This window comes from Pyrus communis, chromosome 4 (genome assembly GCF_963583255.1).
Source record: "Pyrus communis chromosome 4, drPyrComm1.1, whole genome shotgun sequence".
Classification (NCBI taxonomy): Eukaryota; Viridiplantae; Streptophyta; class Magnoliopsida; order Rosales; family Rosaceae; genus Pyrus; species Pyrus communis.
Genome location: NC_084806.1, coordinates 17,197,704 through 17,224,800, shown reverse-complemented (window position 1 = coordinate 17,224,800; position 27,097 = coordinate 17,197,704). Strand labels below are relative to the sequence as shown.

At 38.5% G+C, this 27,097-nt stretch overlaps 1 protein-coding gene across 2 annotated transcripts; it reads right to left on the bottom strand.

The window, feature by feature from the left end:
* Window positions 1-1,742: 1,742 nt before the first annotated feature.
* Window positions 1,743-6,896, bottom strand: LOC137730512 (LRR receptor-like serine/threonine-protein kinase RGI1). 2 transcript variants are annotated; one of them, XM_068469503.1, is made up of 3 exons: window positions 6,876-6,896; window positions 2,543-5,420; window positions 1,743-2,263 (listed from the first exon to the last, which is right to left on the bottom strand). In XM_068469503.1, the coding sequence occupies exons 1-3, from the start codon at window positions 6,894-6,896 to the stop codon at window positions 1,743-1,745; spliced, it is 3,420 nt and encodes a 1,139-aa protein (XP_068325604.1). The 2 variants fall into 2 exon arrangements, with proteins under 2 accessions (XP_068325604.1, XP_068325603.1); XM_068469502.1 differs by lacking the exon at window positions 6,876-6,896 and having other exon boundaries at window positions 2,543-5,732.
* Window positions 6,897-27,097: the final 20,201 nt, after the last annotated feature.

Below are 27,097 nucleotides of genomic sequence, written 5' to 3'. Positions count from 1 at the left end.
TCTAGTAGATTGTATATATAGTGAAATTGTAATTCGTATTAAACTGTGTAATTATTATTATATATATATATATATATTATGATTGATATTTGATTGGTTCTAACAACTCATACATGAAATTAGAGTTTCGAGGAGCTTTTCTTGGTCCTTGCTTCACCATAAAGAGTATCACAATCAAACAGTCACTAGATTTTAATCAGTGGCATCACTTTTTCGAAGATAATATGCGACTTGTGACCCCTCACCAATCACCATGTGATGACATACAAATCATGCTTTCAGTTTTCATTCCGTATGTCTAGATTTTTTTTTTATCATTTTTCATCAGCCAATTAAAACTGCAATTGATAGTTCATCTGCTGTTCTTTGGTTCCTGTTTCATACTTTACCAGTCCAATCGATTCACTAGCTAAAATTAGTCCGTCCAATCCATTCCGGTGTAACAAACACCCCGTTAAAGGATACATCTTTTTGTATATTTTACCAGATGTTTTGCATCTTAAGCAGGACTGTTCCTAATTGTAATTGCTTGATTCAGTGCATTATGTGTCCGTATTGTCAATTTTGTTCTGCTTTTATATAGGAGTGGTGTTCAAACTGTCAATCTTGTGTCTTTTAAAAGCCATTCACATGTACTAGTACTCTCTCTCTCTCTCTCTCTCTCTCTCTACCTAATTCTTCAACCAAAAAAAGCTAGTGGCAAGTGTAAAATTGTTCATAGATAATAAGAATGATGCACAATTTGTCCTGGCAGTCAGCCTACTGGTTTCTTGGTACTCAAGATAATAGATCATAGTGACAGTACAGACAAATAGAACCACTTATAAAGCTTCTAGTCCTCATTGCAACGTCTTAGTGTCCTTCTGGTTTGTATTCTCGACTAAAAGTATATAATCGGATTCATTTGTGTATATTTTCCTAGATTATATTGAACCAAAAGGTTGCACTAGACCATTTGAATTTAGATACACATGGCAAAGAAAATTTGTTCTGCAATCGTAGAAAGTGATGTATACGTAAAAGCAGCGCAGCAGTCGCAGTCTAAGATCTCCGGAAAGGTACTCTTGAGTGCAAATTTAGGAATCAATTCTTTCAAACTAATTACCAACTAGGGAATGAGGAAAGGTGCATTATAAAGTCCAGTCCCAGGCTACCCCCATTATTGTACCACTACCACACATGCAAGCAATCACACACTCCCACCTCATACTGGGATCCACCCTACAGAATTTTGATTGGTCAAATCATGAATCATCTTTCTCTTCATCATTCTTTAAGATTTCAGGACACTTTCGACCAAAAAAAATGATTTCAGGGCATTGATTTCTCCTGGACTGTTTTCCTAGATGCTGTCCTTGTTCGAGCATTCTCTTATCTGAGTGAATGTGCTCTACTCTGTAATCGGTTGTATATTAATGTGTTTATGTTGCTCGTCACGTGATTGTGATTGTGTTTATAAGGGAAAGGCGTAAAGGGACATACAACTGGTGATAACTAAAAATCTCCCATGACAAATATTGTGCATTCAAGACTATTTAAACCTGGATGCACATGATCGACAAAATTTACTTAAAATCCAAGCCTACAACTGTTGGCTTTATTTGATGCTCTGCACTTGGTTATAACAAATGTCAAACCTTTTCTTCTATACATCAATGACACAATGGAGTTTGAAACTGAAGAAACTAAACAAAAAATCACAATCTTTCGCTTAATTAGCTGTATATCACATAATTAACTAATCACTTGAACCCCATTTTATTGGCACTAGAGAAGGATGATGAGTAAAGCAATGTGGATGCAGAAAAAATTGTGTTGTTGCTTTTTGCGAACAAGCTTTTCATTGCTGCTGATGATGAGGTTGCCAAAACTCCATTAGGGTTCTTATTTTCGCGAGTGTCATTTGTGGGCGAACCTTTGAGGAGCATATCAACCTTGGCATACTCCTCCCTCTCATGTTTGACTTCCTTTAGCATTGCTGCCACATCTTTCATGGTTGGTCTTTCATCAGGGGTTGAGTTTACACACAACAAGGCTATGCCTAATGCCTGCATCATTTCCTCTATCTCCGATTCGGGTCTCGATATGAGGCTTGGGTCGAGGACTTCAATGCTTCCCCTCTTCTGTCTTACCCAATCCACTACATGTTGCCCCTCTGGTATTGTTGGATCTATTGGTTGCTTCCCTGTCAAGACTTCCAATACAACAACTCCATAGCTATAAACATCGCTCTTCTCTGTGATCTTCATCATGTATCCATATTCTGAAAAGGGGAAGTAAGTTAAGTTAACTAATTGGTTCAAATCACGTACTTACAAGTTAATAGGAATGGGAAATAGGTCCCCTTGTTGTCTGTTTAGTGTCCGCCCAGCTTTATTTTTTATTAAAATTTTCTAACGGGTCCAATTTATGCAAAATTTTACTTAAAGAAAACATTAACATCACATGATTGTTTGTGATTAGACCACTAACAAAGTAATCATAGTAAGACTTAAGAGACATATATACGGATTAAGCTGTATGTGATTATAATATCACTTACCAGGAGCAATATAGCCATAGGAACCAGCAACTGTGTTGGAGGATAGAGCGAAATCGCCATCATCAACGAGTTTGGCTAGGCCAAAATCAGCAATGTAAGGCTCAAACTCAAGGCCAATGAGGATGTTATTGGCCTTGATATCCCTGTGAACAATTGGAGGTACACAATCATGGTGCAAATAGGCAATGCCTTGAGCTGCACCCAACAAAATTTGGTACCGAACTTCCCATTCAAGGGCATGCCCTGTCCTCTCATGTAGAATACTTCCCAAGCTTCCATTAGGCATGTAATCGTACATGAGCAATCTTGTGTTCTTATTCCAGCAACAACCCAAGAACCGAACAATGTTCTTGTGACGTATTGAGCCAAGTGTTTTGACCTCCGCTGAGAATGAATCGTGAACTCCACATTTTTCATCATTACAACATCCGTTGTCTGCAGCAACTGTTGCTGGCCAGAGCTTCTTCACTGCAATGACTTCGCCATTGTCCATATCAGCGCGATACACAACCCCAGAACATCCTTTTCCAATTACATTGACATCCACCAGGCATCTAAGCACTTTCTCAACCGAGAAATTTAGCTTCTGGAATGGAGTGAACTGCCAAGCCCACAAGTTCCCCAATTCTGATTCGTCATCATCTCTGATAGCTCTTCGCGCTCTAATCACTGCAAGGATCCCCAAAACCACCATTGCAACGGTCAGGGTGATCAGCAATGCAATTGCTAGCTTAAGCCTGCGTGACCGCCTTATTTCATTTTGATTTCTTGTTAGTCCTGTGCGGCCAACATCACTCAGGAAGCATGAGTCACGATTTGAAGAGCAAAGGCCTTTGTTTCCAGCCAAATCCATTGGTAACAACTGTCTAAAAAGCTGGTTGTCTGGAAGGTAGCCACTGAGTTTGTTATATGACACATTAAGAGAGACAAGATTATTGAGCTCTGCAAGTGGACTCAAGTCCCCATCAAGCTGGTTATGTGAAAGGTCTAGTATTGAAAGCTTGGTTAGTGCTGATACTTGAGGTGGGATGGGGCCTGAGAGTGCATTGCAGCTCAAATTTAGCGCGATTTCAAGGGCTTCAATCCTCCCAAGCTCCACGGGGATTGAGCCAGTGAGCTTGTTGCTGCTAAGATCAAGCAATTGGAGACTCGAACACAGGCCAAGCGATGTAGGTATCATTCCAGAGAACAAGTTCCTGCTCAAAATAAGCTTGTTCAACGAAACAAGACGAGCCAAGCTTGCTGGTATCTGCCCCGAAAACTGATTAACCGAAACATCCAAGACTTGAAGTCCTGATAGTGATGACAACGCGTTAGGCAGGGGACCTTCCAAAGTATTGTTGCTCAAGTCTATCATCTGTAGCTCTGTGCAACTCCCAATCTCATCAGGCACTTGCCCAGAAAGGCTGTTCCCAGACAGGTCAAGAAAGTTTAAGCTCCTAAGGTCTCCAATTGCTTTCGGAATCCCACCAGCAATCATGTTGTTCCCAAGCCGCAGCCGAACCAGAGAGCTGCAGTTGCCAATACTTGGTGGAATCAAACCCGAAATGTCATTCGAAATCAAAAGAAGCTTTGTGAGGTTTTTGAGCTGAAACAAGCCGGCAGGAATGGTACCGGTGAGCGAATTGTGTGACAAGTCTAGTGCTTGGAGACTGCTACAGCTAGTCAGAGTTGAAGGAATGCTTCCTTCAAGCTGGTTTTGCCAAGCGAAAAGAACAGTCAGTTTCGACAACATCCCAATCTCCGGTGGAATCAAACCGGAGATCTGATTCGTGTCGAGCTGCAGCTGCATCAGGTTCGTCAAATTAGAAAGGTTGGAAGGGATCGAACCGGTGACATTGTTGTCACTAATCATAAACTCCTCAAGATTCGATAAACCTCCCAAAGACAAAGGTATAGTACCAGACAAAGCATTTAGAGAAAAATCAATCATTCTCAAGCTGCTACAATTCCCAATCTCTTCTGGGATTGGACCAGAAAGACTATTTTGCCATAATAACAACTGCTCCAGCTTCTTAAGCTTACCAAGCTCCGGTGGAATTGAACCGGAGAGGCTATTTTCGTAAAGAAACAAGTTGACAAGCTCAGAGCAGTTACCTATTTCAGGTGGGATTTCGCCGGAGATCATTGTGGTGTAAATAGACAGGGTGTGGAGATGGCTAAGCTTACCCAATGAGGCAGGCAAAGCGCCTGAAACTTGGGTGTCAGCCAACCCCAAGACAGTCAAATTGCTGCAGCCTCCGAGCTCCTCTGGGATTTTCCCACCAATGTATTTGTTACCTCCTGCTCTCAGAACTGCAAGGCTGGTGAGCTTCCCGAGCGCCGCCGTAATCGACCCGGTTAGCTGGTTGTCGAAGAGAAGGAGGTTTTTTAGTCCAATGCAGGTGCCAAGCTCAACTGGGATTTTCCCAGTGAGCTGATTGGAGTTCAAGATCAAGTCTTGGAGATTTCGGAGCCTCGAAACGCTGGGCGGGATTGAACCCACCAGACAGTTTGAGCTGAGGTCGATGACTTGCAGCTCGGTGCATTCACCGATGTCGGCGGGGATGGTTCCGGTGAGATTGGCACCTGAAATGGTGAGTTTTCGGAGGGAGGGAAAGGCGGAGAGACTGGTTGGAAGTGGAAGCTGGAGAGGGATGTATTGGATTGTGATTTCGGTGACGTGGCCTTGAGGGGAACATGTTATGGAGGACCAGTTGCATGGATTGGGGTGGAGGAGGTTCCAGTTGGAGAAGAAGGAAGGTGGCGGCGAAGCAGAGGAATGGAGCCAGGAGAAGAGAAGGGTGGCTTCGGGGTTTGCGGCAGAAGCAAAGGTGGGTGTGTAGAGTAAAAATAGGGTGAGACAGAGAAAAACAGAAGAGTGGGAGGAGGAGGAGGTGTAGAAGATGGGGAAGGATTGCCTCGAGCTGGGCGGCAGCACTGTAGACATTTGCCTCAATTTCCAAACCTTTCTTCTCGGGTTTGCATCATTTGGGTTTTGCAGCCCCCTCTGTCTCTCTTTGTTTCTTTATCTCTCTAGGTTTCTCTCTCTCCTCTCTCTGGTTTGTGTGTGTGTGTTTTAGCTTTCTTGGTTTGAACTCAAGCAGTAAACTACTAAACTTCTAGTTTTCTACAACTACACTACCCAAAGCAAAGCACAGAACACAAAGAAAGCACCTTAAAACCAAATAAACAAACCAACCCACTGCCTTGAGATCAACAAACACTGCACCTCCACCATCCTCCTGCACCACCACCCCACACCTCTCTCTCTCTCTTAAGAGATTATATATTTATAGAAAATTGGAGGGGTTGCTTGGTGGGTTCACGCGCAGGTTAAGGGAGACACAAGAAGGCAGAGACCCATGAAATTAGATTATATTAATATTTTGTTTATATATATTTCTTCATTGTAGTTAGCTAGGAGGAGACGTGGTACATAACCAAGCGTAATGATATTCTAAAATTCATACAGCCGATCTCACTTAATAAGAAAATGGTTGTTGTTGTTGTATATCTTCACTGTAGTGTGTATGCAACTGTGCACGAGATGATACGAAATAAGGTGTTTTATTATTTTAATGTTGTTTTTTGACTCCATTAGAGCAAAAAGTGAGGAGAGCCGTTAGCTAGCTCCAACTCCAAGTCAGTGTTGTTTTTCTCTCAATCTGAAGCCAACACCATTACTTAATTAAAATTCGCAAACAGACACTCCCCATGGACAATGCTTACTATCTTTCACGTATTTTCCAGATTCAAAACCTTTTTCTGGACTTCAGGCTTCAGTTACATTTCAATTTTCAATCTCTTTCTCTCTCCCATCCATGTATGCAATAACGTTTTCTCTTTTACCAAGTTTCCAAACCAAACGTTTCGTCTGCAATATTAGCAGCATCGATTTTGGGTCTAATAGAGATAAATTTGTTCTTACTAAATTATCATCATAATTTTGTGGGTGTTATAAATAAGCAAAAGTTAAAGAAATAATCTTTGCTAGGGATAGGAGCGAGGTTGTTGCAAAATATTACACAATAATGATTGCAAATTAGAGAGAAATAAGAGGATACTGAAAATATTCTAACTTATCTTTCTTTTCTTATTGCTTTTGTATCATATATTTTGAACACTCGTAGTGCTCTGTTTATAGAGCAACTACTTTGAAAACTTACAAAAATTGCACTATTTAGCATATGAATCTTTACTGTATACATGTGGGCAAACATACCCACTGTTTACAACACTCCCCCTTGGATGCCCACATATCAACATCAGTTGCCTCGTTAAAACCTTGCTTGGAAAAACCCAATGGGAAAAAACCATAGCGAAGGAAAAAGAGTACAACTTTTACCCGGATTGTTGATACGGTGTTAAGCATGCTTGTGTTGCCTCGTTAAAACCTTGATAGGAAAAACCCAGTGGGAAAAATCCTAATCGAAGGAAAAAGAGTACAACATGCATGTATTATGGATGCTCCCCCTGAATTGTATCTCCCCTTGATTCCACATTCTTCAAATTTGTAAGCCGACGTAATCTGATTCCCTGTACTAACTTCTGAAATGTGCACTTTGGTAGAGATTTGGTGAACAAGTTTGCCAAATTTTCGTTGGAACAGATTTGTTTGACCTCAATCACTTTGGCCTTCTGAAGCACATATGCACTGAAAAATCTTGGAGATATGTGTTTAGTTTTATTGCCCTTGATGAATCCTTCCTTCATTTGGGCAACACAGGCTGCATTATCTTCATGGATGATAGTTGGATTGTCTGTCTTTCAAGGTAGACCACATGAATTCCGGATGTGATGGATCATTGATCTTAACCAAGAACATTCACGACTTGCTTCATGTAAAGCAATTATTTCCGAGTGATTGGAAGATGTAGCAACTAATGTTTGCTTTGTTGATCACCATGAAATTGCAGTATCTCCATTAGTGAACACATATCCATTTTGTGAGCGGGCTTTGTGCAGATCAGAGAGGAAACCAGCATCTGCATATCCAACAAGAATTTGGTCATTTGTGGATTTCTCTGAGTAGAAGAGACCCATATCTGTTGTTCCACGAAGGTATCGCAATACATCTTTGATTCCCTTCCAATGACGAATTGTTGGAGCAAAGCTACACCTCGCTAACAAATTGACTGAAAAAGTTATATCTGGTCTAGTACATTGTGCTAAATACAATAAAGCACCTATTGCACTCAAATATGGTACTTTTGGAGCAAGGACCAGTTCATCATCTTCCTTTGGACAGAATGGATCTTTCTTAATGTCCAAAGAATGAATGACCATTGGGGTGCTAAGTGGATAAGCCTTGTCCATGCCAAATTGCTTCAATATTTTTTCAATGTAAGCTGATTGATGGACCAAAATTCCATTAACACAATGCTCGATCTGTAGGCCGAGACAATATTTTGTTTTCCCTAGGTCTTTCATTTCAAATTCGCTTTTCAGATATGCAGCAGTTTTATTGAGCTCTTCAGGGGTTCCAACGAGGTTCATATCATCGACATATATTGCCACTATAGCAAATCCAGTATTTGATTTCTTAATGAACACACAAGGGTAGATGACATCGTTAGTATATCATTCTTTAATCAAATACTAACTGAGACGATTATACCACATTCATTCAGATTGTTTCAGCCCATATAATGATCGCCTTAATTTGATTGAGAACATACCTCGTGGTTTGTTAGTTTCTTCGGGCAACTTAAGTCCTTCTAGGACTTTTGTATATATGTCAGTATCTAATTCTCCATATAGATACGCGATGATGACATCCATAAGTCGCATGTCAAGTTTTTCTGAAACCACCAAATTTATTGAGTAACGGAACGTAATTGCGGCCATTACAGGAGAGTATGTATCTTCATAATCAATTCCAGGTCTTTGTGAAAAACCTTGTGCAACGAGTCGTGCGTTATATCTTGCAATCTTGTTTTTCTCATTGCATTTCCTTGTGAATACCCATTTGTAACCCATGGGGTTTACACCAGGCGAGGTTTGGACTACCGGTCCAAAAATACTTCGCCTTTCCAAGGAATTTAATTCTGCTTGTATTGCATCTTTCCACTTAGGCCAATCTTGTCTCTGTTTGCATTCTTCAACAAAGTGGGGCTCAATGTCATCGCTTAATATAATTTCAATGGCTATTGCAAATGCAAACATGTCGTCGATGATTATTTCATTTCAATCCCACAGTTGATTAGTACATGCATAATTTATGGATATTTCTTTGCTTTCATGTACTTCTGTCTCTTCAGGGATAGATGTCTCGTCAAGGACATTTTCTTTTTCTGGAAGTACAGAATTATGAATTGTGGATTTATCATTCCTTTTCTTTTCCTGAATGATTTCATTTGGGTTTAACTGTGTCCTCATCTTTCTCTTTTAAGGGGTAGAATCTTTTGAACCTGGGGATCTACCACGCCTCAGGCATACACTAGATGAATCATTCGCTGCCACTTTATTTTGTCCAACAGGGACATCAATTCTTGCAGGTGCATTTGCAGCTGGTATATGTGACTTTGTCACTTTCGAAGCATCATTAAATGCATCTGACATTTGATTAGCAATACTTTGAAGATGGACGATCATTTTCACTTCATTTCCACATTGAATGGTTCGCGGATCAAAATGAGATAAGGTGGAAACAACCCATGTCAGCTCTTGTCGTTCTTCTGGAATGGTCTTTTATCCCTAACGACGAGAAGACTATCTCATCAAAATGACAATTAGCAAAACGAGCTATAAACATATCACATGTCAAGGGTTCCAAATATCTAATGATAGATGGTGAATCAAAACCCACATAAATTCCCAGTCTACGCTGAGCCCCCATTTTAGTATGTTGTGGCGGTGCAACATGCACATAAACAGCACAACAAAAAACTCGTAAATGTGAAATGTTTGGCTGATATCCAAACACGAGTTGTATTGATGAGTATTGGTGGTTGGCTATGGGTCTCAGTTGAACCAATGATGCAACATGTAAGATGGCATGTCCCCATGCAGAGATTGGCAATTTCGTTTTCATGAGCAGAGTGCGAGCTATTAATTGAAGCCGCTTGATAAATGCCTTTGCTAAACCATTTTGAGCAAGGCTGTTGCACCTTATAAATAGGCAAAAGTTAAAGAAATAAAGAAATAACCTTTGCTAGGGATAGAAGCGAGGCTGTTGCAAAATATTACACAAAATAATTGCAGATTAGAGAGAAATAAGAGGATACTGAAAATATTCTAACTTATCTTTCTTTTCTTATTGCTTTTGTATCATATATTATGAACACTTGTAGTGCTCCATTTATAGAGCAACTACATTGAAAACTTACAAAAAAACTTCACTATTTAGCATATGAATCTTGACTGTATACAAGTGGGCAAACATACCCACTGTTTACAATAGTGGGCTATTGTTTTTGCCTTGATATAGGTAAGACAAGTATATTAGGGTTCAAAAAGAGGTCGGACATTTATAAGGTGCCTTACGATTTATTTTAAAGCAATTATATACATTCATGTAAACATTGTCCATGTTGGATCAGGACATAGAAGAAATGCATTTTTTTTTTTTTCTAAAAAATGTCAGAATAAAATTTTCTTGTTTTTTTTTTTTTTTTTTTTTTCCTTTTTTTTGGGGTTTGTCTTTTGCGGGAGTGAGGAGTACAAAATGGGTTAAATTATTTTGGGCAAGACATATATGTTGTGATCTATGGCTCAAAATTAAAGGGTTGGATACGAATCTAGAAGTCATGATCGATCGAATAAAAGCAGAGAAGAATTGTTTGAAGAATTCTAGGCGATCGATTGTAGGTGGCAGTCGATTGATCGAAGACGGGCAAAGAAATCCACTCGCATCTGTTTTGTTTTTGTGCCCTATATGGATTGGGTTTCGCACTTTATGATTGGATTCTTTTCTTGGTGGAGAAGTTCTGTTAATTTACCAATTTGATTAAGAGAAGAAATAAGAGGAGGGGTGGGCTTAACCTCACACAATGTGCTAACAATAATATGGTTCAAATTCGTCTTTGGCAAGAATTGAACCTAAGACCTCTCACTTATAAGTGAAGAGGAATACTATTAGACCGTAGTACTAAGTGGCATTTCCTTGCCTATTATGATTTGGATTTTTCTTCCTATTAGGATTCTCATTGTATAAGTTCTAAAATAGGGCTTAGGGTTAGTTTATTTTGTATGACTCATTTGAGTGGCAAATTTGTGAGAATCAATTTGTGAGAGTCAATTTATGAGTTTGAGGGTTAGAGAACAATTTGAGAGAACCTCTTCCTTTTGTTTTGGGTTCTCTACTCGCTTTGGTTTAAAGTTTGTAATTTGTGGGATTTGGGTTGTGAGAGTTAAACATTTTATTGTAATCCCGTTTGTTTAGTGAAATTTTTTGCCGTGCTTCGCTTGTAGACATATAATTTACACCGAACCACGTTAATCTCTTGTTTTCTGATTTTGAGATTGTTTGTTTCTTCACTGTCACCTACGATGTTGATATTTGGTACTTTATTAGAATTGGATTCTGATTGTCCATAGTAGTACAACAATTGGTACCAGAACTCAAGTTTTAGCTTGGGCTTTGTTTACTGGTCGCTATGAAGCCTTCTGTGTTGTCAAAGAAAGTCGATATTGAATAGCTCGATGGGAGTGCTTTTGGTATTTGACAATTGAAGATGTGTGCTTTGTTGATTCAAGAAAGGCTTTTGGAGGCACTAAATGGTACGAAGGCTTTGTCAAATTTGTAGTCCGATGAGGAGAAGGAAGACGTTATGGAGCGGGCACTTGGAGCAATCCTACTAACTTTACCTCATGAAGTCTTACGTGAAGTTGTATCGTTAAATTTGCACCGTAGTTGTGGCTCAAATTGGAGAGCTTGTATATGACAAAATCCCTTGCCAAACGTTTGTATTTGAAGACGAGTTAGCAACCGTATGGTTGAAAGTACGTCAATCCATAAGAATGTTGATGAGTTCAACAGAATATGATGGATTTGGAAAGTGTGGACGGCCAAATTAGTGATGAGGACCATGCGATAACTTTGTTGTGTTCTTTCTCTTCATCGTATGATCACTTTGTTGGTACATGCTATTTGGTAGAGGAAGTCTTAGTTTGGAGAATGTTAAAGCGGCTTTAAATTCTAAAGAGCTTAAACAAGGTGCTTGGCACACAAGATGCAGCTTTGGTGGCTCGAGAAAAGAATAAGGATAAGGGTGAACTTAGGAAAAAAAAAAAAAACATTTGTAGTTATTGCTATAAGAAGGTACATTGGAAAGTTGATTGCCTTAGACTCAAGAGGAAAAGGAAGCCATCTAATAAGTCTTCTTCTGCTAATAAGACGAACATTGCAGAAGAAGTTGTGAACTCGTCTAGAGATTAAGCGAGAAGGTGAAGCTTGATGCTCAAGCTCCTTTGGTGGAGTGCAGTTAGCACACACTCATTGGTTCATTTGTTCAAGCTTTGCATAGACTTTTTTAGCCCATATTTGTTAGTTTTCATAATAGACTTTGTTGGAGAAGGAGTAGAAGGAAATTTCAAGTTTTGAGACTTTAAGATATCTTGAGTTATAGAGGAGATCAGTTTCGAAACAATTTGGCGGTTTTGTATTTTGGTATCGCAATTTGAAGTTTGTTTTTGGAAGTTTGTTAATTTGGGTGGCGAGAGTTAAACAATCTTTTTTAATCTCCATTTGTTTAGTGAAATTTATCGCCATACTTCACCTATTGACATAGGCTTTACGCCAAACCATGTTAATCTCTTGTATTCTTGTTTTGAGATTATTTGTTTCTTTGCTTTTGTCCACGACGATGATATTTAGTACTTTGTTAGAATTCAATTTCGATTGCACATAAAAGTACAACACCATAGGCATGTAAATTGTTCGAATACAAATCGAATCAACTTGTATCCAAATTTGAATCTTTATTATTTCAAAATAGTATTGAGGCTCGATTAATATCCTAATGTTTGGGCTAACCCAAGTTGAAAATTCATAATCCTCGCCCCACCAATAATCCCTCAAACTAGTGGGCTTTTAGCTCACGAAAAGACTCTGTCGAGCCCTTAGTGAACTGAAATCGCTAAGGATCAGAATGACCTCTGTGCGAAATATTCTAAGGATCAAAATTCTTTCTTGATCAGATAAGAATGAATTAATCGCTAAAGGGACTAAGTTCATAATCCTGGTTTAAATCAAGAAGCTGAGACTAGATAAAGGTGAGTTTCAGCTAAGGAACATATTAGAAGGGATAAAGAAAGAATATTCAGGTAAATGGCGAGTTACATAGTCCCATAAGAACTTTATCTTGGGAGACTTGTTTGTCACAACATCCTTATAAATCTAAGAGGTTCTGCAACATGGAAAGCCCCGTCAACTCAACAAACAACTTAAAATGCTCTAAGCCCTCGAACCATTCTCACATCCCTAAGAAAAATACTAAATATCAATAATCCCCCCTGATGAAATCAATGGTCAACACACCTTTAGTTTGGATAAGTAAACAACATTTTGTTGACAACCGGTGACACCTTCAATTTGGATAAGTAAATAGCACTGGCTGCATAATTAAGCAGCATAGGAGTAGCTAAAGTGTTCTATGATTGGTTACTCTTAGGTGCAGTTTACAGTTCAGCATTCAGATTGCCGAAAACCATTAAAATGCTTATCTCCTTTGAGTACGTGCCCTTTAGCATAATACTGATTTGGCACACCTATATTCTCACAAATATAGTCAAACTGGCTGAACCTGGTGCAAGAGATCCTAAACTTCGCTATGAACTAAGAAACCTTGTCTTCAGGTTCTAGAACCCAATGGCGAGGCGTCTTCCTTCCTTGACCATAAGTGTAGAAGTGAGCAGCGCATTCGACACCACCACTGATCTATTATACTCACCCGACAGAGCTCGGTTGCAAGTTGACACACCTACATTCACATATTCACAAGATGAACGTAGTCAACTCAACAGTTACTCGATCTGTACGCCACATAGGGTTTGTAACACCTAAATATTGGATAAACCTAAACTTTGATCTAATTCTTAGAATTAACCCGTGTCTAAATTTGAATCCTAATCAACATGTATGTAACTCTTCGTTAAATTCCTTACCCTAGTGTGAAGCAACTTGCTTACGTTACTTTGTATATTATGACTCAAGGCTTAGAATTCTCACTGTGGGATTTTACATGCTTAACACGCTGCCTCACTTGTTCCCTCACCCTCTAGCATTACCCTCAGTAAATATATCGTTGCATAAAATTGTCATGAGAAGAGAAACTAAAAGGAGAATGTGGCTTTTGCTAATTCTGTTTGACCAACGTAATTTGGTAATTCAATTACATCAAGCACTTAACTAATTTGAACCAAGTCGTAAATGGGTCAACTGAAATCCAAAAAAATCTGCAGGCAGCTTCATAAGTGGGTCAAACTAATACAGTCTATTTTTTATGAAGCCCTTCAGTCAAAAAATGCTTTAATATTTATAGAGTTTAATGCAGGCCATGTTAATCATATGGCTTTAGAACATATAGAAAGGAAGCATGATATATCTTGTATAACAATTCAACATCGATTTATCCAATAAAAAGGTTGAAATTCTAGACAAATAGCAGAGAGAGCATGATCAAAAACCTCATAAAATCCCATGCAGTCCCTCTAATTATGCATGTTTGGCACACACCACAAATTGGTCTCAAGATATTAGACCATTCCTGACTCGGCTTCAATTTCACAACCATATCAACATGCATTTCTTCACAACAAATAATAGTTTAATTATCTATGCAAACAAGAAGATAATGCAATTTAACAACACCAAGTGAGTTTGTACCATTACTAGCTGTTACAACGTTGACGGGAAACTCTGTGACAATTTCTGATCATACACATGTATATGGCTAGCTAGCTAGCTACATGCATGTGAATTGAAAGAGGATTAAGCGTGCAGAAGATGATGGTAGATTGCTAATCCCGCTAAGCTTATGCTATACAATGCCATGCGCCTTAAGCGTGACTTAACAATAATCATATACATTAATCTTTTCCTTTTCATTTTTTCTTTCGTTTGGCCTAACTAATATACACCAATCTAAACATTCTGCATACTTTATTAATTTATATTTTTTGTTATATAATTAATCTGACAAATGTAAGGGTACCATACATTTAAAAAATAGGTTAGGGTCAGGTTGCCGTTAGATCCAATGGCATTTTTGAGCTGTACATCTTTGTTATTCAGTATTTTACACATTGAGCTTAGTTTTTACTTGTAATTTGTGAATGCTCTGCAGAACTGAAGACTTTGCGAGCATCCCTATTTCAATATGTTACATAGAATAATATTGCTAAGTTTTATTAGTATGTTATGCGAGTCACCAACAACATTCAATTTAATGGGACCCCACCTGGATTCATAAGTCAATTTTGATCATATGTTGATAAGCTAAGAAAAAAACTGTGGAAATAATGTCGCCATACAATTCCAAGCTCGTTGGTAGCTAAAAATTGCAAGAACTACAAAAATGTGCCCTTTGAGAGTTGTCGATGTTCAATCTTAAAGCCATTCTACCAATCATCCGGTAGAGATGGAAAATTGCATCTATTGTCATCTAAGATATACTTAATTTCTTAGGAGAGATTCTGCAAATGCGGAAAGTGAGAGGCAGGTCGACAACAGAAAAAGAAATACCAAACTTGGAAATTTAAAATGAAAAGAAAAGGGGAAAATTATCATCGAGACATTTTTGCCATTGTTAGCATCTAATGGAAGAACCTTCATATTTCACCACAAAATCAAATTTTTATATGCTTTTGCCGTAATACTTTTGAAGAAACTTTTTTACCATATAACTAATTGGCAATATGTAAGATAAGTCAATTACACACATTCAAAATTCATTCTTGTGGGATTTATACTTTTAACTTGTCCCCTCACGTATGTGAAATTTTTAAGCCCAACACGTGAATAATATAAGCTAGGCGAAATAGAGTACGTGTGTCTATTGGGCTTTACACATAAAACAAATACTTGGAAATTTTTTTTTTTTTTTGAGATTTTAAGACGGAAAAAAGTAAGAGTAGTAGAGTGTGATGTTGGCAAAATTTAAAGGTAGTAAAGTGGAAATTATCCAAAAAAATAATAATTAAGGTTTTGGAAGGAAGTGGTTTGAAAGGATTGGTAGCCTTTAACCCTAACTCTAATCCTTTAGCCGAAGACAACAAGACCAAAGACACATCCCTTATTTTGAGGTCACTCCACGTGAGGCTGGGAATCCAAACATTTCTTCCCCTGATTTCTTTTGTTTATCTGATCACACCAATTTTTTATTTTTTTTATTTTTTTATTACAACGATATACTTTACACTAAAAAAAACAGAGAGTTTAGCTAAATCACACAATGGACAACATAATTTGATATCAAATTCATCATTCACGAAATTTGAACCTAAGACCTCTCATTGGCAAATGAAGAAAAATACCGATACTGACAAAACATTTTTATTTAATAATAAAATTAGTACAGTCACATTTTTGTAGTAATGTTTTATATATTATACACACTATGGTAAGTATTAGTGATTTATTTACACGACAATAAAGTGAGAGGAAATAAAATAAAGGAAAATTAATGAAAAGAGCTTGAAAACTTTGAGTTTTAACGATAATGACAAAATAAAGGGTAAAGTGAATGGTACCAGGATTGACTTTTTAGTGTAAAAATGTGGTTTTTGTTAAAACGAAGAGTACCGAAAACTTTTCGTTAAAGTTCCCATAAAATAAAGGTAAGTCACAAGCCCATCCAAAAAATACCCTTCCTTGCTCAGAGCAACTCCAGCGTTGCAAAGGCCCTCTGGGGCAACTCACTATTGAATAGCCTCCAGTGAACAGTAATTGCCTTTTGCATCTCCACCCCTAAATTAAATAGCCATGGAAATAGGCAATAAAATATTAATATTTTTTTATTTTATAAAATAATACAAAATAATTTTATTTGTAATTTCGGATAAGATTTTTAATCGTTCTCGTTACGTCATGTGTCATTATCCAAAAAGACAATTTTTGGTGATAGATTTCAATAAGATATTTATCCAATGTCGTCGTGCCATGTGTCTTACCCTTTCAGAATCATTGAGGATAGATTTTCGATAAAATTTTTAACCAATCACGTCGCACCACATGTCACAATTTGTTTACAATCTTTGAGAATAGATTTCGATAAGATTTTTAACGAATGACGGCATGCCACGTGACATTATCTACAACCTAATCCTTTCTTTTTCCTCCATATAACGCAGAAATCACACACCAAAATCAAAATCTCTATCATTATTCATAGTTTCTGCTTCCTTCTTCCAATGTCTTCTTCAAGGATGTTGTGGGAAATTGATGAGTAAGACAAAGAATTGTTTAAGCAAGGGGAAGAAATGTTCAATCTCCAGGTGGGCGAAAATGTGATGGAAGAGGAAAAGGATGAGGAGTGTAAAAAGAGAGATGACGAAGCAAGAAGCCAAAGAACCTCACATTTCCGTTGAGTCATCCAAGATGTGGCTCAGATCTGCAGGCCCAGCCGTTCCTCAAACATTGATAGAAGCAGGCAACGACGAGGAACGGATCTCTTGGACGATTATTTTGTCCGTAACAGTGCATTCCCTGATACGTACTTTAGATGTCGTTTTAGAATGGAACAACATTTGTTCAACAAAATCATGATTGCTGTTTGCAACCATGATTCTTACTTTGTGAAAATGAGTGATGCTTTCGGTGTTATAGGTCTCCTTCCTGAGCAAAAAATTAATGTTGCCTTGTGGATGCTTGCATATAGAGCATCTGCAGACCAAGTGGATGAGATAACGAGGATGGGGAAATCAACCATTGTTGAGTCCCTGATGAGGTTTTGCTCCGCAATCGAATCTATCTACATTACAAAGCACATTTGGAGACCTACTGAGATGGACTTAAAAAGGCTTTTGAACAAGGCCGAGATGCGAGGTCTTCCTGGGATGATTGGAAGCATCGACTGTATGCACTGGACTTGGAAAAAATGTCCAAGTGCGTGGCAAGGAGCTTATGGGGACAGAAAAGGCTCAAAATGACCTTAATGTCCTTGCCCAATCCCTAGTGTTCAACGATGTCCTGCAAGGAAAAACACCAAAAGTCACGTACTGGGTCAACAGACATAAGTACCACAGGCCATACTACCTAGCAAACGGCATTTACTCAAGGTGGTCATCGTTTGTCAAAACAATGCCACATCAGCGAAGTGCAAAGGAAAAACACTTTGCAAGTTGTCAAGAGGGGTGTAGGAAGGATGTCGGTATCCTCCAAGCTCGTTGGGAGAGATTGTCAAGGGTGCTACCAGAATGTTTGATTTAGATCGCTTCGATCCATCATGATGACATGCATCATTCTTCACAACATGATTATGGAAGATGAGTATGACTATGATGTCGTTGATGAATATGAGCCAGACACGATGAACAATTTTAGAACACAAATATATTATGCTCATGACGCCATCGAAGAACCCGTGCAACATGAGCCATTACAAATGGATGGACGTTACAATGAAAGGCTCATTCAACGATATACTGCACTTCAAGACCCATATATGTACAATACCCAACAAATTGACTTGATAGAACACCAGTGGGAATTGAAACAAGCTCAAGAAACTTAAGTTCATTTAGTGTGTTTGTTTTTATTTGGTATGTTCATTTAATTTTATTTGGTGTGTTTTTTAAGTTCATTTAGAAAGTTTTTTTTTTTTTTTTTTTTTTATTTGGTGTGTTTGTAATTTTATTTGGTATGTTTCTGTAATTTTATTTGGTGTGTTTATGTCCTTTGAATAAGGATTTTCTTAGTTTAAATAAATTACCAAATTAAATAAATATACTCTTAGTTTAAATAAAGTACTACATTCAATAAATTGGAAACAACATAAAGTACTCTATTCAATAAATAAGAAATTACAACCCAAAGTGATTGGAAAATTATGGGCTCCAATTAAAAACAAATTCCCTAGTCCCTCGTGAATGGAAAATCATCACCTAACCAATTTATGGTGCTAGGATCATCTCCTCTTGTGGTGCTAGGACCATCTCCTCTTACTCTCACTTCCCTTGCATGCCTCATTCGCACCACATCCGCTTTCTTTTAATGCCAAAAATATTTAGGATTTGGTGACTTCCCCTTTACAGGTTCCTTCATAATGTCACGATCTTGTTGAGCCCTTCTTTCTTCTTTAAGCTCTTCCCTTTCTTGCCTAAGTAGCTTTCTTTCTCTCTCATTAGCTTGAAATAATTCTCAACAGCTGCAGCTTTTGCCTCCTCTTTAGCCTTATTAGCCTCAAATTTAGCCATTTCCCACGCCAAAGTCAATTCACCTTGGCAAGCAAGTTATTCCATATATTTTGCATAATCATGGTTTCATGAACATGCGAGTCATGAACAGGCACAAAGTGTAGAGGGGTGTTGTTCATGGCAACTTATGGACCGACAAGCACAACTCTGAATTTAGGACAATCTTTGACAATATTCCAACATTCCCACTGGGTGAATGATTTGTTTTTGTTTTTAGTTTTGGCATTATACCAAGCTTGTGCTTGAAGTATCTACATAATGCGGGAGAAGAAATAATTATAATCAAAGTATCAAATGTAAATTTGGGTATAGTACAAACAAATAAATAATATATTGTTACCTGATCCGCTAAATTTTCCCCATTTCGAAGATTAACACTAGCTTGTGCCAAGGTGTCTCTCCAAACACTAAACAATTGGCTGAGTGTTCTCCAACAACTAGACATCGATTCTTTGGTTCTTTTCCCACCAATTTTCTCAATATAATTGGTATGAATAAGACTCCACATTTCTCGCAACTGCATCTCATTACCCATAATCGGATCATGAGTAACTTCAACCCAGCTAGAACACAATGTAACATCTTCAATAAGCGTCCAATTCGTACCTGCATCATTAGTCATTTTGCTAGAAACCAATTGGATTGAAACTTTGAGAAAAAGATTGGAATGTGGTTGAAAGTATTTGAGAAAATATGAAATTATGGTGTAAGGTAGAAGATAATGAGAAGGTATTTATAGAAAAGTAAACTATATATATATATATATATATATATTTTTTTTTTTTTCATTTCTGATTTTTTATTAATTTTTAACATTTTTATTACCTTAATTAATTTCTACCGTTGGACTAAAAAAAAAAAAAAAATTTACTGTTGGAAATCCAACGGTCTAGGAAAAGTAATCATTGAAATCCAACGAATGAGAACGTGACATGTGACCATCAACGGTAACATTTCTGCCATCTGAACTGCGGGCCCCATCACCTGAAATGTTGTCAGGGACGTGCCTGCACGCGCCTGACGGAAAAGTAATAAAATAGTGGCTGACACCACCATAACGTCAGCGTTGCATCACTTGGTCTTCGGGCTCTTGGGCCACCGATTCGAGTCAAGCCTCTCACTCGCCCCCCTCCCCCCCCCCCCCCCCCCGGCCACCTACCCAATCGGCCTCTAGGCTGGAGAAGGTTGCTCTGGCTATTGGGTCTTCAAAGTCACCGGTCCATCGGGCTAAAGGCTGGTTTGGTATTGATGTGCTTTAAAAAAAAAAAAAAAAAAACCTATTTCTACTGTGCTGTGAGAATAAGCTCATTTTTTATGCTTCATGTTTTCAACTTTCTTTCACTCAAAACTATGAAAATAAGTTGTTTTTAAGTGTTTACCAAACAACTTTTTGAGCTCAGCTTTTTTTATACCCACTTTTTATAAAAGCACCTCAGTACCAAGCCAGTCCTTATTGTCCCTGTGGAGTTACTCTCACATCCACCCACCTCTCAGGTCTCAACCCTTTCGAAGCAATTTGATAAAATATATCAAATTGTAGAGAAGACTAGGTGGAGGAGAAGGGACGTTGAAAGGGCACCTCACCATGACATGTTGCTTGGAAGAGTGGCTGACACCACCATGACGTCAGCGTTTCATCACTTGGTCTTTGGGCTCTCGGGCCACCAACTCGAGTCAGGCCTCTCACTCGCCCCCCTACCCAATCGCCCTCTGGGCTGGAGAAGGTTGCTCTAGTTATTAGGTCTTCAAAGTTGTCGGTCCATCTGGCTAAGGGCTGGTTTGGTATTGATGTGCTTTTAAAAAAAAAAAAAAAAAACAGTTTCTGATGTGCTATAAGAATAAGCTCATTTTTTATGTTTCACGTTTTCAACTTTTTTTCACTCAAAACTATGAAAATAAGTTGTTTTTAAGTGTTTACCAAACAACTTTTTGAGCTCAGCTTTTTTTTATACCCACTTTTAATAAAAGCACTTTAGTACCAAACCAGTCCTTATTGTCCCTGTGGAGTTGCTCTCACATCCACCCACCTCTCAGGTCTCAACCTTTTTGAAGCAATTTGATAAAATATATCAAATTGTAGAGAAGACTAGGTGGAGGAGAAGGGACATTGAAAGGGCACCTCACCATGACATGTTGCTTGGAGCCTTCACGTACTTTGCTTGATGAAATGGTAAATTGTTGATACGATACAAGAACGCCACTTGAAACTTTGACGCTTAAATGGAATTATTGGTCTTGGTTTTCAATCATGAACACAAACTCTTTTTAGTGTTTTGCAAGTGGTAGATCGGTTTAAGTATTTTTTCAATTTCCTGCCTTCTGAGTTTTAACGCTCTTTTACCCTTAATGTAAATTAAAGTACTAAAATCTTTTCTATTTTGATCAATTTATTTTGTTCGTCAAAATTTCAACTATAATTAGATGACTATTTCATCTCTAATAGAATAGTTTTTGTATGCTTGATGTTTAAAATTAGATGTATTTAAAATATAAACAATTCAGACCATGAAACTACATTTTAAAATATAAACGATTCAGATCATGAACTACATTCTGCAAGGAAGAAAATGAGATTTTTTCTTAATTAAGTTCATTTCTCATATGTAGTTTTCATTCCAATATAAGCTCCATAGAATAACCTCTAAACCTAATAAGTTCTTAATTAAGTTCATTTCTCATATGTAGTTTTCATTCCAATACAAGCTCCATAGAATAACCTCTAAACCTAATAAAACCCCTCAAATCCAAAATAGACAATTAGATTTACGGTAGTGCTAGTCATACACCTTTTTTTTTTTTTTTTTTTTTTTTTACTTCTTACAAGCCTTTGTTAAATTTTGTCTATTAATCTTTTTCAATTCATTTGATCTGACAACGGGAAATTGAAGAGGGTTGTGTGAGAGGTAAAAATAGTTATGTGGGTTGCATTACCCTAGATTCAAACTTAATATCTTAAGCAAGTTTTACGTAAAAAAAAAAAAAAAAAAAAAAAAAAAACAAAACCAATTTCAAGAAAAGCGGTACCAGTCATTTTAAAAACAATTTCAAACGAGCCCTATAACACCTAGGATAACTTTTTTTTTTTTTTGATGATTCAAATAAATGTATGTATTTTTCATGCACAGCTTGCCCCTAAGTTTAAACTGGATGTAAACATGATTTTAGGCCAACAAACGGCAAAGTTTTTCATCTTCATCAAAAGAATTTCTCCATTAACCTTCACTAGGGATTGTTAGTTTTATTCTTGTGTATTATAGTGAAACCTTAAAATTCTTGATACATGTAAGTGAAAACATTCCGATGAAGGTGAGTGATGATTCCAGTGAGGTGCGGTGAATCTGGTGAATGTGGGTGTGTGCCATGTGCTCTGTTTTGAAGCTTTTTGTGAGATTGTGTATCTCCAAGTATGGTTTTCTTGAGTCGATGTTCTCTATGAGTTCCTTTGGTAACTTATTAAGTTGTTTGTGGTGCATCCTGATCCTCCCATTGATGAAAAGTATATGGATTATCTCTCCATCAACTTTGAAGATAGCCTGGATCTAGATGAAATGAATGATGAACCTGTCCATTTAGTGGGTCTCCTTATTGCTGAGTAGGAACCCTCCCAAATCATTATCAAAGAGGTGCTTTGAAATCTCTGGAGGAAAATGGGAAACATCAAAATCTTTCGGGCTAAAGAGAATGTCTATGCCATAGAAGTTGGGGATGAGAAAGTGGCTAAAATAATCCTTGAAGGTAACCCCTAGTTCATCAAGGGGGCCCATTTCACTGTAAAACTTTGGCCTCTGTACCTATCCCTTGATGAAATTGAAGCGAATCGTGCCATTTACTGGATCCAAGTTCTGGCAAGAAGAGTATAGTGAAAACAGATATAACCCGAAGCTTTGGGCGGCGATCATCTCCAAAAGGTCTACAAGTCTATTTCTTTATTATGACGTCTGGTTGGCGGTGGCCGGAACGGATGCTCTGTGGTGGCGGTGATGGGGGATAAGGTCACTGGATGAGGTGGCAGCAGGGTCCTACAATGTGCAAGTGGGTGAAGAACGGAATGACCTGACATTTTCTAGGCTATCAGATGTATGTGGCACCTCCCACCCTGTCAAGCCAGGAATTAATGTGACAATCTCTAAGGTGTGGCGACTCAGGTTGGTACTAGCTCTACTGACATGTTTGTGGGTACACATAGAAAGGCATTTCTCATAGACTAGAGCAATATGGACAATCCGGAGAGCTTCGGCACTCATTACAGGAATATGACTCATACCCTGGCTATTAATGGACTCTTATTGGAAAGAAACTGGTTTATCCACGGAAGGTCCCTCCTTGGGCTTTTAACAATGCTTATGGACTGCTGGATAACCCAAGTACCCTACAGGATAAGGCTAGGCCTAGTGGGTTGTTAATAATTCTTGAATTGGAATGTGGGGAGTTTCTGCCTAGCCCACCTCATTCGACTGCCTCAGCTAATCCTATTGTGGCTGAAGAATCTACACCTCATTACGAAGATGGTCCCTCATGTGCCATGGTGGGAAACCCTAAAAGAAGAGATCAGGATAAATCTTATCCCCTAATCGCTGAGAAGAAATTGAAGACTCATTCTTTTGTGGGAAAATTATCCCAGACTGCAATAATTGGCAGGAGAGGCAAACGAGGTCGCGGAGTCAGAGGTCCAAAACAACTGGAAAATAGGAAGCTTACCTAGAAGACTGAGGATTTTAATCTGTAGGATGTAGTGGTTAGTCCCTTGAATGAATTGGAAGAGCCTGAGGCGCAAGGGATGTTGGGAAAGAAGATTGCAACTATTCTCAAATAGAAGAAATCGATGAAGGCTGGCAAGGGCTAGCCCCACCAAACCCAATGTTAGTCTTCAGCCGGAACATTCGTGGACTTGGCAACTGACGAATGTTCCGAGACCTGAAGAATTTTCTTTAGGATAAGAGGCCAAACTTGATATTCCTATATGAAACGAGAATGACTGCGGTGTAAATGGGAAGATTAAAGTGACGTTTGGTGTGAAAGGGGTTTTCTATGTTCCTGAGAATAAAGATCTGGTGGTTTATGCCTTTTATGGAGATACAGGCTATCTGTCTCTCTGTTGTCGTCTTTAATTAGCCATATTAATGGCCATGTTCAATATGAGAACTAGACCATTTGTCATTTTACCAGGTTCTATAGTCATCCTATTCAGACACTGAGGTGTCATTCATGGGAACTGCTACGTGGTCTTAGCGAAGTTGAAGAGGGTCATGGATTTGCTATGACGATTTCAATTAGATCGTTAATACTAGTGAGAAATCGGGGGACCATCTCAGACCTGTTACACAGATTGAAGAGTTTAGAAGTGCTATTAAAGATGCTTGACTACTGGAATTTGATTTCTTGGGTTATGAATTCACTTAGAGTAGTAAAAGAATGGGCCCCAACAATGTTAAGGCAAGACTCGACAGGGGGTTCAGTAATGAAGCTTTCAGCAACCTATTTGGCCGTATTCCTTACTCATTTGATCATCATCCAATCTTAATCTCGACGGATAATCTCTGTTCTACTGGTGGCTTGCATTGGTACTAGGGGGTGTCGTCGCTTTTAATTTGAAGAATTATGGAATACTTTTGATGAGTGTAATGAGGTAATCTAGAATGCGTGGTCTACTGAGCATACTATGAGTGGTAAACTAAGTCATTGTGCTGACAACTTGGTATCGTGGAAATAGGGAAAGTTCGGTGATATTTAACACCCTTGCTGACTTTTACAAGGGACTATTAACCTCTGATCGGAATAATCTACATTACGAGATTTTCAATGATGTGAAACTATAGGTCCCCCATAATCTGTGAAATGGTCTCATTGGGCCTTTTACTAGGGATGAAATTGAGACTGCTGTGAAGAATTTTGGGCTTGTGAAGTGCCTAAGGCCGGATGGTATACCAGCTCTCTTCTATAAAAAAAAAAAAAAAAAAAAAAAATTGGAGTATTGTTAGAAATGATGTGTGTAGTGCTTGCTTGGATGTTTTGAATGGTAGTGGTATCATACTTTTTCCTTTTAAATGGCAGGCCACGTGGTGAGATTAACCCATCCTAAGGCATTAGGCAGGGGGATCCCATATCCCCGTAATTGTTCTTAATTGTTTCGGAAGGATTCTCATCTACTTTATAAAGGGTTCAAGAGAGTTTTCTGGTTTATAGTGTATCCATTGCTACAAGGGCTCCATCTATTAATCATCTTTTCTTTGTGGATGACAGTCTCATTTTCTGTGATGCTACCCCGACGGAGGTGGGTGAATTAAAGAGAATTTTCTAGGTTTCTAAAGACGCTTCGAGACAGCAGATCAAATTTGCTAAGTCGGTGGTTTGCTTTAGTCCCTCCACTAGTTATGATACTAAACAAGTGATTCATTATATGCTTGATGTTCTTAATGTATATCTGGGACTTTCAACTGTTGCTGGAAAGGATAAAAAAAGAATGTTTCGTAATATGAAAGATAGGATCTAGAAGAAGATTAACGGATGGGAGGGGAAGTTGCTATCTAAGGCAAGGAATGAGGTTCTAATTAAGGCAGTTTGTTAGGCTATCCTATCTTATACCATGAGTGTCTTCAAGCTACCCCTAGCAAATTGTGGAGAGACTGACAGTACTATTGCGAAATTCTGGTGGTCTAATAATGATGGACGAGGGATCTATTGGAAGGATTTGTGCGAGATTAAAAGCCAAGGTGATCTTGGGTTCAGAGAGATATCATTTTTTTAATTAGGCTTTATTGGGGAAGCAAGGGTGGAAGCTTATGGAATTTCCTAAGTCCCTCATTGCGAGACTACTGAAAGCCTGGTATTTTAGGATTCCAACTTTATGGATGCTCAATTAGGTTCTTACCCATCTTATACTTGGAGATCTTTACTTTAGGGTTGAGAGCTACTCCATCATGGGTCTAGGTAGAGAGTTTGTAAGGGCGAGGCAATTCAAATTTATAGAGATGCATAAGTCCCACACGAAAGGTTCTTCAGAGTGCATTTCCATCCTAACCTACCACTCCACTCAACGGTGAACTCTCTCATCTCGGATGGCAACAACTGGGGTGTAGCGAAGGTTTATGATAATTTTGATCGGGAGGAGCCATAAACAATCTTGTTCATTCCTTTGCTTGATCATAGGAATGACTACCGGATCTAGCACCTTAAAACAAATGGACATTATACTGTCAAGAATGGCTATTGAGTATCGCTAAAGTACAGAGACCTGATAGCGATACAGTCTTGTAACCAAACACCTCTCATTTAGGTTTGGAAACGAATCTCGAAGGTTAAAATTACACCTAAGGTATCTCATCTATTATGGCGTGTTGCAAATGATTATATTCTGACTCGCCAAAACCTTCTACGGTGTCGAATTATTGATGACTGGACCTGCCCAGGCTGCCTAGATGCTTTGGAATCTACTCTTCATGCATTCCGTGACGACTACTTCTGCACAAGGTTCTAGGAGAAGCTGGGGTTTCCTAGGTTAGTTTGGTGCTCCAGTATGGTGGTGATCACTGATTGGCTAAGAGAAGTTTAGGACTCAATTCCACCTCTGCTCTTTCCCCTGTTTGCAGCTCGGATTTGGTGGCTTTGGTTTGACAAAAACTGACTTGTGTTCAAGGCCCAAGGTATGGAATTTGATGTGTTAATCCGACAAGTGGAGGACTATATTGTTGAGTTTAGAATGTTAATCTCTCTCCCCATAAGAGCGTTCCTTTACAGGTGCAAAGTTCTATTTGGCTCTCTCCGCCAGAGGGATGGTTCAAGTTAAATGTGGATGGTGCTTTTGAACTTGACTGATGGTAGGAAGAGTGTAGGTGTGATTGTTCGTGATTGCCATGGACGTCTAATGGGGGCTGTTGCTATGCCTAGTCTCATTAATAAAGGCTGGTTTCCCCTTATTGTTGAATCAAACTCGCACAACGTAATCCATCTCGTCTCCCTGGATGAGTTATGCCTAGCGCATGAAGGCAGCTACGTGGAAATGGTTTGACTTCTCACTCAGGACCGTCACTTGATCCTGTGGGCAATTTCCAAACATGAGAATAGGGCTACGTACTAGATTTCGAGACATGGTTTTCATGATCAAGGCTTCGATTTTTTGACTGATGTTGGCCCCCTTGGCTTGCTAATATTTTATTATCGAAGTCTGTAATTATTTAAATGTCCTGTCATAGTCGTTGTTGGTTTGCTCGGTCTCTTTTC